The sequence below is a fragment of the Cyphomyrmex costatus genome, unplaced genomic scaffold (genome assembly GCF_001594065.2).
Source record: "Cyphomyrmex costatus isolate MS0001 unplaced genomic scaffold, Ccosl1.0 scaffold223, whole genome shotgun sequence".
Taxonomy (NCBI): domain Eukaryota; kingdom Metazoa; phylum Arthropoda; class Insecta; order Hymenoptera; family Formicidae; genus Cyphomyrmex; species Cyphomyrmex costatus.
Window position 1 is genome coordinate 53,159 of NW_017276291.1, and position 15,796 is coordinate 68,954.

Sequence of the window (15,796 nt, forward strand, 5' to 3'; positions counted from 1 at the left end):
TATTTTTTTTAAACTTTATTATTCTTCAAAAATGTTTTTTATGTATCAAGAACTCTAGGTATTCACAAAATACTTCTGTTAAGCTGATCAGAACTATGCGACCTTGAATTTCGTTAAAAAGTTAGCACCCCATTTTTAAAAAATTATTAAAAAATGATTATTAAGCGCATATGTCATTAAAAATCATAGAGAACTCTTCGTATCGTCAAAAAGAAGCAGGAATTATCATCAGAACTATTGTATCTAAAAATTAATTGTTCAAAAATTTTTAATTTTTTTTTATTATTCGAAAATTTTTTTTACATATCAGGAACTCTCGGCAATCGCAAATTGAAGCTATTAAGCCGCTCAGAACTATTCCACCTCGAAATTCGATAAAAAGTTAGCACCCCATTTTTCTAAAAATATAAAAAAAATGTTTATTGAGCGGAACTCTTGTTATTAACTATAGGGAACTCTTCGTCTCGTCAAAAGGAAGTGGGAACTCTAATCAGAACTCCTGAGTATTATAGTTAGGGTGCTAACTTAACATACCCTACATTCAGATGTATTTGGACATATAATATGTATATGAAACTTTTCCTTTATTTCACTCTGACAATGAAATAAAGCTAAGGAATGTTTTAGCTATAAGTCGACATTGTATGTTTTAGGCTAGTTGCCAAAGTTTGAAAAGAGAAGAAATTATGAACAAGTGTTTTATTATTTAATCGACAAGTTTGAAGTATTATAAATATCATAAAAAGACTAATTAAAAAGTGCTACAACATTAAGGGAAGTACTTTGAAGTAATGAAAAGCAATTTTTTTTTGGTTTTTTTAAATTAAAACTCAATAATGAGAATTTGTTGCTGCTAAAATTGTTTACGCAATGAGTCTCTACTCAAGGGTTAATTTTGTATGTAATTTCAACAACTATCACAAAACTCTTGTTGTTTTGTCGTTATTTCTTTCTGTTATTAAATTTTAATCAAAAAACTAAAAGAAATAACTTATTCAATAATAAGAACAAAAAGAACTCCTCTTTGTTCTATTGTAAACAGAATTGAGATAACGCGGTGAAAATAACTCAATTTTTTTGAAAAATGGACACAGAAGGCATTTTTTCATTTATTATTTTCTATGTTGTTGTTTGTATGACAGTTAAAAGTGATACAGTAGAACCTCTTTATAATCCATTTCTTTATAGTCACGATCTCTCAGTAGTTCACAGTCGACCTCCGTATAAGCACACGTTTGTAACCCACGTAACGCGTCACCATGACTGCTTGTGCAGTAAACAATTGTCTACTCCGCAGTCGTCTACTTCGACGACGTACTCAGGGTCGTATTTTTAGTGCTCAGTTGTAACCTTTGGTCTATAAAACATATTGAATTGTATTAGGTGTAAATATATTAAAGAATCACTGAGCGCTTATTGATTTGCTCTGCTGGGCTATGTTCAGAATCGTCATCCGGATGCAGATGTTGTTTTATCCTTGTTGTTCACGAATAATAAACAAAGATAAAACAATATCTAGGTGCATTCAGATGATGGTTCTGAATGCAGCCCTGTAGCGGGATTCTCTAACTTCCTGTCGACGATTGTCGCTATTGTTAACTGTATTTATCGATAATTTTTGTTACAAGTAGTTACGAGTGATTCTGAATCGAGCAATTATCGATATTTCTCGTTAAATCGAATCGTTAGGTTCTGAAAATTGTCGTTACGTTAACGATGGACTCCGGAGATCTTGTTAACCACTTAGCGATACTCGATATCTGTTAAGACTCCTAAGAAACGTTGCGGACGTGTTGGGTATTGCATCGGCCTTTAATTTTTTTGCAGAAGATCTAATAACGATCAAAGCGCCATTACTTCGCCACATTTCACAGAAAATCGTCACTTTTGATTTTGAGTTATGGGTGCTCTGTGCACTCTGTTCACGTTGCTTTCGCCCTTCCAAAATCCATCTTTGGTGTATACAGTGTTCCATTTTGGCCTATTGCCGAGAACATGTTTAATAACTTGTCAGTGGAACACGCATTTATAGAATACGTACGTAAAACATAAGTATCTTGATAAATAGATCATGAAAATTGAATATAAATAAAAAAATTCAATTTAAATTTAATTAAATATAATATTACATTGTTCTTTTTTACAAATAATAAAGTTAAAAATAACATAAATAACAAAAATGAATAAATGATTTTCAGAATGGTTGATGCTTGTCTTGTTACAAACCTATTGAATTTGGAAAATCGTATCCAATGTCTCGAGCGAAGAGCAGGGAACTTCGTGTTTGCTTGCTATGAAGGTATAAAGCGTATAATATAACAATTATTTCATATTTTCCTCTAGTGGAAAAATATTTGATTAGTGCAAAAACTATTAAAATGAATAGCGTACAATATTAGATGTTCTCTCGAATGTTTCTTTAATATTTTCCAATTAAATTTTCACGAGTTCAATAATATTCTACTATTATAGATATTTTATCGTATTTTCTATTTCTAAAATAATTCGAATAAATACTTACACTGTCACATTTTGGGTCACGTCTTCCGTTCTTTTAATAAAAATATCGGACAATACTTAATAATAAAAATATATTAAAATCAAGTAGTGAAAACTTGGTGTTCCTTCCAACAAGCGATATAGTACAATACAGTGATCATCTCATCTTTGTTTAACATTGACGAACAACAAGGATGTACTGATATACCGTGTCATCAGTGTCGCTTGTTGGAAGGCACCTTTGGAAAGTTGGAAATAGTTGAATCATAGCTATAAACTTTTTTGAATAAAGATATCACAATTCAGTTCCATTTTCATTCGTGTTCGTAAACACTGATTGAAAATTACTAAATTTTTACTAGAATAAAAACTGCAACGTTATCAAATTTACCAAATCGCTACTGATTTTTGTCGATACGTCTGTAACGATTTTGCATCGATAAATATCGTTAAGATTAAGTTACAGAATCACGCTGTATCGACATCGTCGATAGCGCAAGCGATAAAAGTTGATAATTAACGATAATAACAATCGTCGATAGGAAGTTAGAGAATCTCGCTACTGAACTCATCCATTAAAAACTAAAAGTAACGACTAAATTTGTTACCGTTATTGTAAAAATGTAGCGGTGTTACTGTTACCATTACTATAAAAAAAAAGTAACGATCGTTACAGAAAAAAGTAACGAAAAATAAAGAGAGAGAATAACGTCATTACAAATAACGCGTTACTTCTTAATTTTGATATTAGTACGCAAGATATGATATCTAGGTATAGGTAACAGAAAATAAAATATTTTGATATGGTTCTTAGATACGTAAATTTGTTTTACTAGTAAAATATTTGCAGATATTTGACTAGTAAAACAAATTTACGTTTTATTACACGGAGAAAATTTTATATTTAAAGTTACTATAATGTAGTAGAAGCTGCGAACTATCGTGTAATTATAAGTTTAAACGCTATAACCATTTTTTAAAAAACAATATAAAGTAATATTTACACTTTTTCATAGTAAAAATTTTTTGTTACAAAATCATACTTTGTTGAATAAAAGTTAGTATTGTAAAGACAAAGAATATATAAATAACCTAGCAAATATTTTTTTTGTTTGCGTACCATAGTAAGAATTGTCTCTTTCCATGGCTTAAGCACTGGATTTAATAAAAATTACTTTATTTATGTGATAAAATTAGTATTACCATAGTAAAAATTATGTCGGAATATTGTTGTGAGGGTCCATCCGAAAATACAAGACATAAGCTGCGTTCGGTAATAGCAAATCTGAGGCGTCGGAGTGCTCTTATATTATAGCTGATAGTACATGTCACGTGCACTATAGAAAAAGAGCACTCCGACGCCTCAGATTTGCATTGCCGAACGCAGCTATAGTAAAATGTAATTTAAAATTGTATTAAAACTAAATATAAAATTTTTTCCGTGTAGGTACTGTATAACACTGACTGCTCATCGTAACACAAAGTTAAAGGATCTCCCTGAAAGATTAATAGAGTATTATGTATTTTGTATAAAAATGTGCACATGATTGAATTATTAAGAATTTCATTTGTAATTAATTTCATTTTATAAAATATGCGCGCAGAGTTTTGAAATTTTTTATAAGAGGAAGAATTATAATAGATCGGTAGCAACAGAGGTGTGGCGAGGTGGAGCTCGAAGGAGGGATGAATGGAACAGCAGCGCTACGACGCAGCGTCGGGGCTGGTGCAGGCGCCATCAGTGGTGGAGCCATTGAACCAGCACCCATCGCCACTCTGGTTGTATACAAGGACGATGCTGGGTTTGGAATGAAAGTTTCCGGCGACAATCCAGTCTACGTTCAGTCTGTAAAAGAAGGTCCGCAAAAATTTCACGTTTGCATTAATATTTGTATAATTACCTCTTAGAAGACTATAGTATTTTTTTCTTTTGAAGTCGTAAAAATTTTTTGTTAGGACAATGTGAACGATGCATAAAGAGCATTTCTTTTGATTTGAGCATTTAAAATATTGTTTTTAATAAAATAATGTTAAAGAAAAAATTGTTTTGAAAGAGCAAATATTATGGTATGGACTTTTAAGAAGGGCCAGATGGTTGATCTTTTGCGACGCTTGTTGTTCATTAAAATGTTATTAACGAAACAATTTTTATGTATAAAATGTAATTTTGAGGTACGGTGTTTTCCAAATGATTTTTCACTGACCTGATATTGGCCTTCAAGAAGATCAAGGTTAATGATCTTTTGCGGTGTTTGCTATTTGTTAAAAAGTTATTAAGAAATAAAGTTGATAATGTATTTTAATAATATTTTATTATTTTATTCATTAGTTGATGCAGAAGCGAAACGAGTTTCACTCTATCTATCTTCCCCCTGTCAATAGGTGCACAACTTCTATAATTACTGTTGCACATTGTTTTCGACTTTCCACGCGAGTTTCACTCCATTTTGCCCCTTGTTTAGGGGCATTTGATTTTCTAGTCAGAAGTATAATGTAGTCGCTTCGCGTGTAAAGTCGTAGATAAGCGGGCGATGTAGGATAGATCGAGTAAATGGTGAAATATGTTCAAATGTGTTATTAATTTTATTTGGTAATGACTTTTTAATCTGTAGCGAGCACCGCGAAATGTCAATGACCTTGATCTTCTTAAAGATTAAAGTTACAATAATACTACTATACAATATTACTATACAATACAATAATACTAGTAACATTAATACATATATAGATTATTAATGTTCTTATAAGAATATCTTTTTTAGGCGGTGCGGCAGCAAGAGCTGGTCTTCATGCGGGCGATAAAATAATCAAGGTAAGTACAGGATGATAAAATGTACTGGGAAAAAATACAAGAAGTTTTGTTAATTTTGAATTATTAATTTTTGTTTATGTGATGTGTCATTTCTTTATTGTTGTATAGCTCTTTGTATTTATTAAGAAAATTTTATTTTATTGTATGTTAGAATAGTTTAGTGTGCATAGTTGCTTGTAAACTTATAGTAATTTTTATCTTGTACTCTCATCCTAATTACAATGTATAGTATATATGTACAGTAAATTGTTGTATTTATTGATATGTATCTATAAATTTATATTTTGTAAATATGTATGCTTTTTTCTAATTGTATCTCTAAATTTATATGAAAATTTTACATAATTGTTCAGTTCTTATAGGTAGATTTGATAAAATTATAACAGCATTGATAATTTGAGCATTACAAATCTTACAAAAGTTTAAATTAAAAAGAATCTTATTTGATATGGTATATCATTACATGCAATGTAATTATATTTTTATTGTATATTTTCTTATTTTTTATCTTTTATGTATTAATTTTTCATTATTCTATCATATATGTTTAGAATTACTCAAATGCTACATATGAATTGGTATGAAAAAAGCATGAAGTAAAAGAAATACAAAAGTATCAATTATATTTGTGAATTAATCTGAACAAGAAACATTTAAATTATTTTAGAATTTGTTTTATTAAAACATTTTTTTTAATTGAAACGAATTAGTATCTAAGCATCACATTAACTTTTCATTATTAACAAATAAGATCTCACATAGAAGATTTTATGTTTTTTTATGTTAAAGGTGAATGGAGTCAATGTGATGCAATCTACACATACTGATGTAGTTCAGCTTATAAAATGTAAGTATTTTAATTTTTTTTTAAATTTTGTATGTTTTAATTAAAAATTAAAGAATTACTGCAAAATATTTCTATTGTTATATAAAAAATGAGTTATAGTATTTGTATAATTAAGAAAATTTATTATTTTGATTAAGATTATATACAGGGTGTCCCGCAACTACCGCATTTAAATCTTAAGAACGTATTTTTGAGAAAATTTTATGAGGGAAATTCTAATAAAAAAATGTCGAGGCTATAATAGTTTTTAAATTAATCGTGTTTAAATTTCGCTAATCACAGAGCTGAGATTTCGCGCGCTCAGGCATGACGATATGACAAGTGGTGAATGTACCACGAGGGCCCCATAAACATGCAATATTTTTCAGAAAGGTTTTTGAAAAAATATTTGTACATTTTTAATTTTTAACTATACACACATGTGCGTAATTAATATGCATAATTAATCTCGGGGAATAGTATATCGTAAAATATCAATTCAATAGCAAAATATTACGATATGTATCAGCTGTCAAAATAAATTCGTAACTATGTTCATTTGTCTCGCATGGTAAACATTTTTGTAATAATATCGATAAACTATTTTTGACGAGAAATAAAATTGTAACAAAAATAAAATTATTATAATTTTACAATATGGAGTACACAAATGAAGAGTATTGTGATATGTTACTCATTTATAGCGAATGTGACAGAAATTCACATGAGACTAGACGTATGTATGTGGAACGTTACCCTAATTATACACATATGTGCGTAATTAATAGTTAAATTAGTTGGTTTAGATAGTTAGTTTTTAGTTAGTTTTTTAGTTTTAGTTTAACGCATAGTGCATAAGAGAATCAGCCAATCGAAGTTCTTCTTTTCTGTGAAGTGGAAGAAAAGGAAGGATTCAGATTGGTTGATTCTCTTACCCCGGATCTATAATAGGTGTTTTAAGCCTTAAGTCGTAAGAAATTAACCAATTACAGTCGAATTCGAGGAGAATAATCGACTATGATTCGTCCATTTCTTATGGCTTAAGGTTTAAAACTCTATTGTAGATCCGGGGTTATGCATTATGCGTTATGCAAAAGTCTATGCTCACCATTTTAGGCACTATAAATGTAAGTATCCGCCATTTTTACTTTTTTTCCCCACTCCGCTGAGCTGAGAAGATTAAGAAGCAACATATTTTTGATGTTACAATTACTCCGTTTTGACATTTTAGTGTAAAAGACTTGCTATATTGCTGTAAAATAAGTATATGACTTATGAATAAACATTACTACACATCCTTGCAGATGAAAAATTTCAATCCTCCAAATTGACATACATATTTGGTATCTTATTTAGAAATAACCTGAACGTCAGACACTCTTTAGATTCTGTACTAATATTACGATATAGATATTCAACTGATTTTGAGAGTAAAAATGGAATGAACGCAGCAAAATTTCAAGCAGCAAATACAACTGTAATGACTATACTGTCACAGCTCAGTGATGAAATGGGGATAGAGTAAGAAGTGGGAAAAGGAATAAAAATGGTAGATGCGAATACCTACGTTTCTAGTGTTCTAGTCTGTGCTGCGGCAATTAGTGCCAAGACACTACCGTGTCTCCTGATATCTTTGAAGGTTAAAGTCTAGTTAAATAAAATATTTGTACATAAATTGCATGACGGGCTACAAATAAAATCTTCGGAGAAATTTTTTAAACAGTTATATAAATATGGCCATATTTTTTTAAATGAAATTATATGATTTTTTATATAATATGATCTTTTTATTCTCTACATGAAAATATTTTTTTAATTATTTTAAGTGTTTATATACAAGTATGATATATACAACTAATAGAGGGAGATGTAAATAAGTAAGGATAAAAAATAGTATTTTGATTGTTTGGTGTGCATCTTTTTTTTTTAAATTTTGTTGTAGCATCGACGCAAGTTGTACTGACAGTGCAGCAGAAACCAGTAACGTCAAGTGGCGTCGCAGCAGCGGTAGCGACAGCAACTACAGCAACAACAACCTCCGGTTTACAGGTTGGGGTAGTTGCTGCTACAAATCAACAGCCTCAACGTCCAGTTAGTTTGTCAGCGGCCGGAAATATGTCACCTTCGCAACCGGTGACTTCTCTTCACAGAGCATCCACTGCACCAGCGGGCAGTGCTCCGTGTAATACTCGAATTACGGGTCCTCAACCAGTTGATGTAAGTAAAAACACGTGACTGTTCCTGTTTTCCTTGTAGGTAAAACTTCCCCTTTATACAGTCAGCCTCAAATGACCTCCAAGAAACTTTGACTCTCAAGAAGGTCGAGGTCATCGACCTTTTCTGTTGCTCGTTATTCATTTAAAAGTTATTAATATAAATGTTTTTATGAATATGACACTTTTTCAACGCAACATACACATTCCAACATGAAGAATGTATTACATTTTATTTATTACTTGATAATACATCATTTAATGGATATAAAGAAGCTATTAATTTAAAAAAAATTGCGATATTCTCTCATTAAAATCGTATTGTATACATATACACACAGCGTTTTAAAAACAATTCACTGCTTTAAAAACAATTCACTATATATATATGTATAATATAGCGCTACAGCGAGGAATGACAGATATACTGTAAACGTGAAGTAAGGGCTGTTTTTATATAATAGAAAAGAATTATCAGTTTTTAAACTTTTTGTTAATAACTTTTTAACAAATAACGAGCGACGGAATAGGAAGGTCAAGGTCACTCGGAGATTATTTTGGACTGATTGTGTCAAAAGGGAAGTTTTACTAATTTGTCTTACAAACAAATAAGGTAATTTTTTTGAATTTTTTGTTTTCTTTGCTTGTACTTCTGGTATTGTGCTTGTATCTGTTTTATCAAAAGAATCGCTCATATTACTTAATTCTTCTATATGATATCTTTTCAGATGATTACGAAAAATTAATGTGTTTCCACTTGTTTTGTTTTCTCTTTTATTTCTTTTTTATATACGGCGGATTAATCACACTGTTTTTCAAAATAATTTCATTTTATAGATTTTGCTCTATTGCTCATTTTTAATCCAATATCAAAATATTGTAAATATTATTTGCTCATCTTAAAATGCATGAAGTGTGTATATAAGCTTATTCACATAAAAAAATGTACATTGTAATAAGGCTCAATGTGTTTTTAAAACAACTAATATAGAGAAACAGGGTAATGAGCCAATAAATTAAGTTAAGAATCTTTTAATTAATTTTAATATATTGCGAAGAATATCACGTAATTATGGCGTTTCGTCCTAGCTTCCACTATTGGACTCATCAGATTACTAGAGTTCTGACGCTGGTAATAGAATACTACAGGGAAACATTAACCATAGAATTGAAATTGTTTTAGATTAAGAAGGAAGAATGAATGGCTTGTATATTTGACAAATATAAATCAAATGTGGAGACACTGTAGTATCTCGGCGCTAACCGAGCGCAGCGTTCTTTACGCGATATTCTGTACTGTAGAAGTGAGGATATTCAAATATATAAGCATCCCAATTTGTGAGAAGCGGTCAAGTTAATATTGTATTTTCAAGTCAATATGTTTATAGCTTTTAATGTAAAAATGTAAATATATAAAATAATGCAAATAATGAAGTACGAATACATCGTACTCGTTGATTAAGATATAAGATATTAGCTAGTTTTGAAAAGTGGTACCTCGTAGAGGTAAAAACGGTTCATTATTGGGGGTTGTATCTGGAGATTTTTATCAAGATGACAAGATTAATTATTCAAGGTGTAACTACTAAATGTTAATAAAATATAGAAAATCTTAAAAAAGCTATTCATTAATTATTTTTGTGAATAATAAATTTAATAAATTATTTTGGCTGTAGGTTGATAACCTATTGAGTAAAATACTTTAAACTCAAGCAATTTATAAAAATCAGCCCAATTTGAGTTATTCCCTTCTTTTTTAAGGGAACCCGACTTTATTGTATCATAGGATCGAATGACATATTATATAATTATTGCAGAGTTAGACTTTATTTAAAACTAATATAAAATTTCAAAAAATTGTGACACGATAAATGGATTATAAATTGTATTTGGTGTAATGAAAGGAGAAATGATTTTTTTTTCTCTGAAATTGAGAAAAAGTTATTTTTCCTTAAATTGTGTTAACAAGTTATAAGTAAAAAATAATAAATGTTTCTAGTCTAGCCTATTCTGTACAATGCTCTTATTTTTTAGCTTGAGAAGAAACGGCAGTTGGAAACACAGAGAGTTCACACATTCCAACTTATGTTGGAAAAAGAACAAAGTTACGTAGATAAATTACGAAGCGAGTTGGCAAAAACTAGCACTGGCAGTAGCAGCACTCATATCACGGCTGTACAGGCAGAACTGGCGGGTGCTGAGAGAAGAGTACGCACTTTGCAGGAACAACTTGCAGCGATTAGTACGACAAATGAACAGGTTTGCCTATTTATCTCTTTTCTATAATATATATATTTTTGTTCATTAAATTTCTTTAACAATCGATGTGATATCTATATATTATATATTGTCATCAGAAATATTTTTACAAATATTTTTTTCTGTTACTTAACGTATCTAAGAATTTAAATATTATATCAAACGAAAGGACACTTTAAAGTTGAAAAGAAGACGTTTTCTTTTATATTAAGTAATTTTACATAATAAATATATATTTGTAGATGATGCGCCCTTACTAAAAGATTGTATATAATATACGATTTATTTTAATCTTAATAGGTAAATACTTCGAAAATATGCAATTTTACTAAAAAAAAATATTTAAAATAAAAATTGTATGTTAGAAGGAGACGTTATTAAGCGTTCCTTTCTGTACTATACATATTTGAAATAATAAAAATTTAATCTAGTTTTCACGTTAGTATAGAGGAATATCATTAGCTTTCTTATTCACTCGATATAAAAAATTTTTGACTTAGTTGTAATTCTGTCAACTACGACATGACAATGAACTTCGGACTACATTTTACAATTTTCAATATTAAATATATTTATGATTTGCTTATAACAAACATAAAGGCAATTATCATTTGTATAATTGCGATGTGTTTTAAATTTTATATTATTTCGAGATTTATATTATTTTAGTGTAATAAATTAATATACGTATATATGATGGCTGATAATGGCTAAGTAAGTCGAAATGATCTATCTCCTATTTATAACGTCATACTATAAAATATACATCTTTATTTTAGTCTCTGTGAAATTAGCACCTTAACTTTAAAAATCGGGAATTTTAATAACAGTACTGCTTGCACCCGCAATAGTTCTAGAGTTCCTAATAGGTTTCATCAATAGTACTGTTGATTTAGGCCAAAAATTTTAAAAAATAAAAATATGCGGTGCTAACTTCGCGTGGCACCGCAAGATTTGAAAAAACCGATTTTTATGACGGAAATTATCTCACAGTACTCGACGAGTACTACAGTTCTTGATCGATTATAACAATAGTACCGGCCATTAAATATTTTTAAATAAATTTTTAAAAAAAGAACTCGCACCTCAATTTTTAAAAAAATTATTTTTTTGCGCAATTTTGTAGTACTCGAAGAGTACTACAGTTCCTGATCGGTTTTAGTGACACTACCCACCTTTTTAATATGTTTAAACAATTTTTAGAACTATTGCGGGTGCAAGCAGTACTGTTATTAAAATTTCCGATTTTTAAAGTTGAGGTGCTAACTTCATAGAGACTTTATTTTAATCGTCTATTTCTATTATTTATCGCTTTTTTAATCCTCTACTGTTTTTAAAACATACGAGCGATTTGATTTTTTATTTTAATTATTTTTTTTAAATATGTTTTTTGGTAAAATTGTATATTTTTAAAAGATTTGCCTGTTAAGATTAAAATAAATTACTGTATCAGTATAAAACATATGATTTGTGTACAATGTTTTATGTACAAATAAGTCTCGGGTTTATTTTCTTTCGGACTTTTTTTTTCAATCTTTATGGATTATTATGGACGTATTGTTAATGATAAAAAAAATAAAATTAAATATAGGTTTATTTCATGAATACTTTATTATAAATCTAATAATTTATGTGAAATAAATTATTTTTGATCAAAGTGAACCTTAATGTTTAAATATTTATAATTTTTAATATTTGCAATTTGTATATTTGCTTATAAGCCTTTTATTTTCGTTGTCTGTTACTATCAAAATTAGATACAAGCATTGTTAATATAAATTTATGTTATAAACGAAAAAAATATTTATGCTTATGATATATATGTATATGTATAATATAGTAACGTATATGTACGTATATATATCTATATATATATATATAATATGTATAAATATATAGTGTACACACGCACGTGTTTATATGTACATATGTATTTTACCCTGTGTGCAAGCGCGCGCGCGTGTGTGTACAGTATTCGAAAATTTATCTCACTGGATTTCGAACGTACGAGGTGTATAACTATAAGCATCCAAAGAGTTCCACCGTTCAAACTTAATACATCAATAGTCCTGGCTATAATTCAACAGAACTATTGATGAAACCGATTTAGAACTGTAGAACTGTCGTGGATGCGAGCAGAACTGGTGTCATTTCTTGATGCTGATATATGATATGGTAGCTTCACAGACGTGAGGCCGTTATGTTCCTTGCCTACACTCGAAGTTTACGTATCTCTTATTTGAGGTTCTCTAATCAGTGTTAACTTATAAATTACAATTCTTTATTCTCTTTTTATAGCATGCATGATAAGAATTGAACTGCTAAATAACAATAATTTAAATTTTAATGTATTAATATACGTCAAACTCGTTTTTATCGTTTTTTTGTAAATGATGCCTGATCTGGTCAAACTTTTTCATAAAGTCAGTGATGTAAGATATTTCAATAACCAATCATTCGGTCGCTATTAAGGATCTTGTCAAATCAATAAATAATCTTTGTGACTTTAATAGAGAAGTATCGTTATTGTCAGTATGAGATCTTAGCATAATGGCTAATTACAGTAATTCAAGTTTAGGATATTTTGATAACCTTCGGTGAATGTGGAAGAGGAGCATCTAAAATTGCAAGAGTATCAAATGAATTACATTCAGACAGACATATAGACATAATCAGGGAATTCTCACGGGTCTGGAAAACCGGGAAAAGTCAGGGAAATTGGAAAATGTCAGGGAAAATATAAAAAAATCTGGAATTTTGAATTTTATTCGTAATTCTCTTAAAATGCTTTTATTAGAAATAATTGTTATAATTTTTTAAACCTTATATCTAAGGGTTTATAGTCAAGTACATTCAAAACTTGCGTATTTTACAAATTATTCCTTACTACGAGATGGTGCTTTTGTTCTTTTTTTTTTAATGTATAAATTAGAAATTAGTAATGTTGTTTTTTGTTCTATAAAGTTTAACACCAAACTAAATTTAATTGACTTTGTTTAATTGACTTAAATTTAATGACTTTATTACAATTAAATGTATATTTTATAAAATGTAGTGATTTATAAAATAATTAAAATTTATAATATTGGGTGTACAAGTTCGGTCCGTTTTCCAAAAGATGGCTCCGGCTGTTGTGAATGGTTCATTATTAGTGACAGCTGATTTTGGCGATTTTAGAGAGGTTAGACATCTGCTAATAATATTCAGTTTATATCGCTTTGAGTTTCATATAAAAACCTTGATTTTTTAATGTTATTCGTTAAAATTATTATTAGTAAAATTTATTATTAGTAAAAAAAAAAATGTTTTTAGAGAAAAAAAGACGAAATTTTTATCAATTGAGTTGGATTAATTAAAAAAATTTTGAAATAAAATATAGGCAATAAATAAAATACGTATGAAAAAAGTTTTAATTACATTCATTAAAATTTTATTAACATAAAAGCTTAAGAAATAACGCCTTATTTCTACTTTATACAATATTAAGAACTTTTCCGTACTCGGCCTGTTTTTAGGAGTATCAGACTTTCCACGTAAAATGAGATCTATCGCACCTCTCCCTCCGTTTAGGACGTGCCAGAAAGTCCTATGCCTTGGCAGAGGGAAGATGGAATGAAATTTGCTTCACGTGGAAAATAATGGGCCTTTTGGGGAGGGAGAGATGGGATGGACCTAGCTTCGCGTGGAAAGTTATGCGCTCGTTGGCAAAGGAGAAGATGAGGTGGGATTAGCTTTACATGGAAAGTCGTATGCTTATTGGTAGTAAGGGGAAAGATGAGATGGAACTTGTTTCGCATGGACAGCTGTGTGTCTCCTTAAGCAGGAAGGAGGAGAGGTGGAATGGACCTCATTTTGAATGGAAAGTTTGATACTCCTAAACAGGTCGAGTGCGGAGTAATTCTTAATGTTGTATAAAGCAGAATACACGTTATTTAAAAAATTTTTTATTATAATAATAATTTTTTAATAAATGTAATTAATATTTTTCATACGTATTTTCTATATTTTATTTCAAAATTTTTAAATTAATTCGCTTTCAACTTAACGAAAATTTTATTTTTAAGATTGCTACCTTTTTCTGTAGTTTTATCCATCCTCGCTTCTCGATAGCTCAGATTCAGAGGACCTGTAGTATGACCACTTTGCTCACCCGTAATATTACACATTTAGATTACTTTCTGTGAGGATATGTAAAGTAAATATTGTGTATTTTTTGAACTTCTAACAAATTCTAACAAGTCTACAACACTTGAAAAGATTCCATCGGAAATATTAAGAAAAGTAGTGGATTATTTAATATACCAAATTCATCTGTCGTTAAGTTTAATGCCAAAATTAGGAACATACATGATTGTAAAATTACCGAATATTAAATATCGGATATCTGATGTCACATTTTTTCGGATATCCGATATCTGGTCGAATATCTGGAACTAGATTTCCCCCCCAAAAAATAAGGAAAATATAATGATAATACACTGAGGGACAAATGTTTGATATTTGTAACTATAATTACATATGACTATAATTATAATTATTATTACTATAATATTAATAATGATAATCATATGTATAGTTTTATAGCAATAATTGTATATGTATAGCTAACCCCACCTAAAATGACTATAATTAAAGTTATTATAATCACAAAAATGATTAAAACTACCATAATAATTTAAATGATTATAATAGTAAATTTAAATCATTTTTATTATAATTTTAACCATTTTTATGGTTATAATACCTATTTTAGGTTGCCAATTTTATATAAATTTGTTGTTAGAACTATACGTCTAATTATTATTACTAATATTATAGCAATAATAATCATAATTATAGTAATGTGTAGTTACAAATATAAATATTTTTCTTTCAGTGTAATTTTCTTTATGTTCTCAATGTAAAAAGAAAAAGAGAAAAGATGTATTATGCAAGAAGTTGAGCTGAGAGCTGCAATAAAATTCTGCATTAGTAAATGCAAACTTTCAATATAAAATTTTAGCCGGATATATTACTGGATAATAATGAAAACCAACTATCAGAATGGATAGTGAAAAAGTACCGGATAATACCAGATATCGGATATTTTTTGGATATCCGGTGCATCCAAGACTTTGATCATTTACTGTAATTTAAACACTTACTGTTAAAAAGGAAATAAAAGGCATACATTTGTATTTTATTTTA

The 15,796-nt window shown here is 29.2% G+C and overlaps 1 protein-coding gene across 7 annotated transcripts in view; it reads left to right on the forward strand.

Annotated features, from left to right (window-relative positions):
• RhoGEF2 (Rho guanine nucleotide exchange factor 2) overlaps window positions 1-15,796 on the forward strand; it is a 61,595-nt gene that overhangs the window by 4,693 nt on the left and 41,106 nt on the right. For 5 of the 7 annotated variants that reach the window (XM_018539856.1, XM_018539858.1, XM_018539859.1 and 2 more), the window contains exons 1-6: window positions 2,252-2,299; window positions 4,142-4,357; window positions 5,262-5,311; window positions 6,101-6,158; window positions 8,080-8,354; window positions 10,385-10,609. In XM_018539856.1, the coding sequence (XP_018395358.1) occupies window positions 4,186-4,357; window positions 5,262-5,311; window positions 6,101-6,158; window positions 8,080-8,354; window positions 10,385-10,609 (780 nt within the window). In that variant the 5' untranslated portion in view covers window positions 2,252-2,299; window positions 4,142-4,185. Of the gene's footprint in view, window positions 1-2,251; window positions 2,300-4,141; window positions 4,358-5,261; window positions 5,312-6,100; window positions 6,159-8,079; window positions 8,355-10,384; window positions 10,610-15,796 lie in introns of those variants that run through there. The other 2 variants (XM_018539857.1, XM_018539860.1) reach the window with 2 other exon arrangements.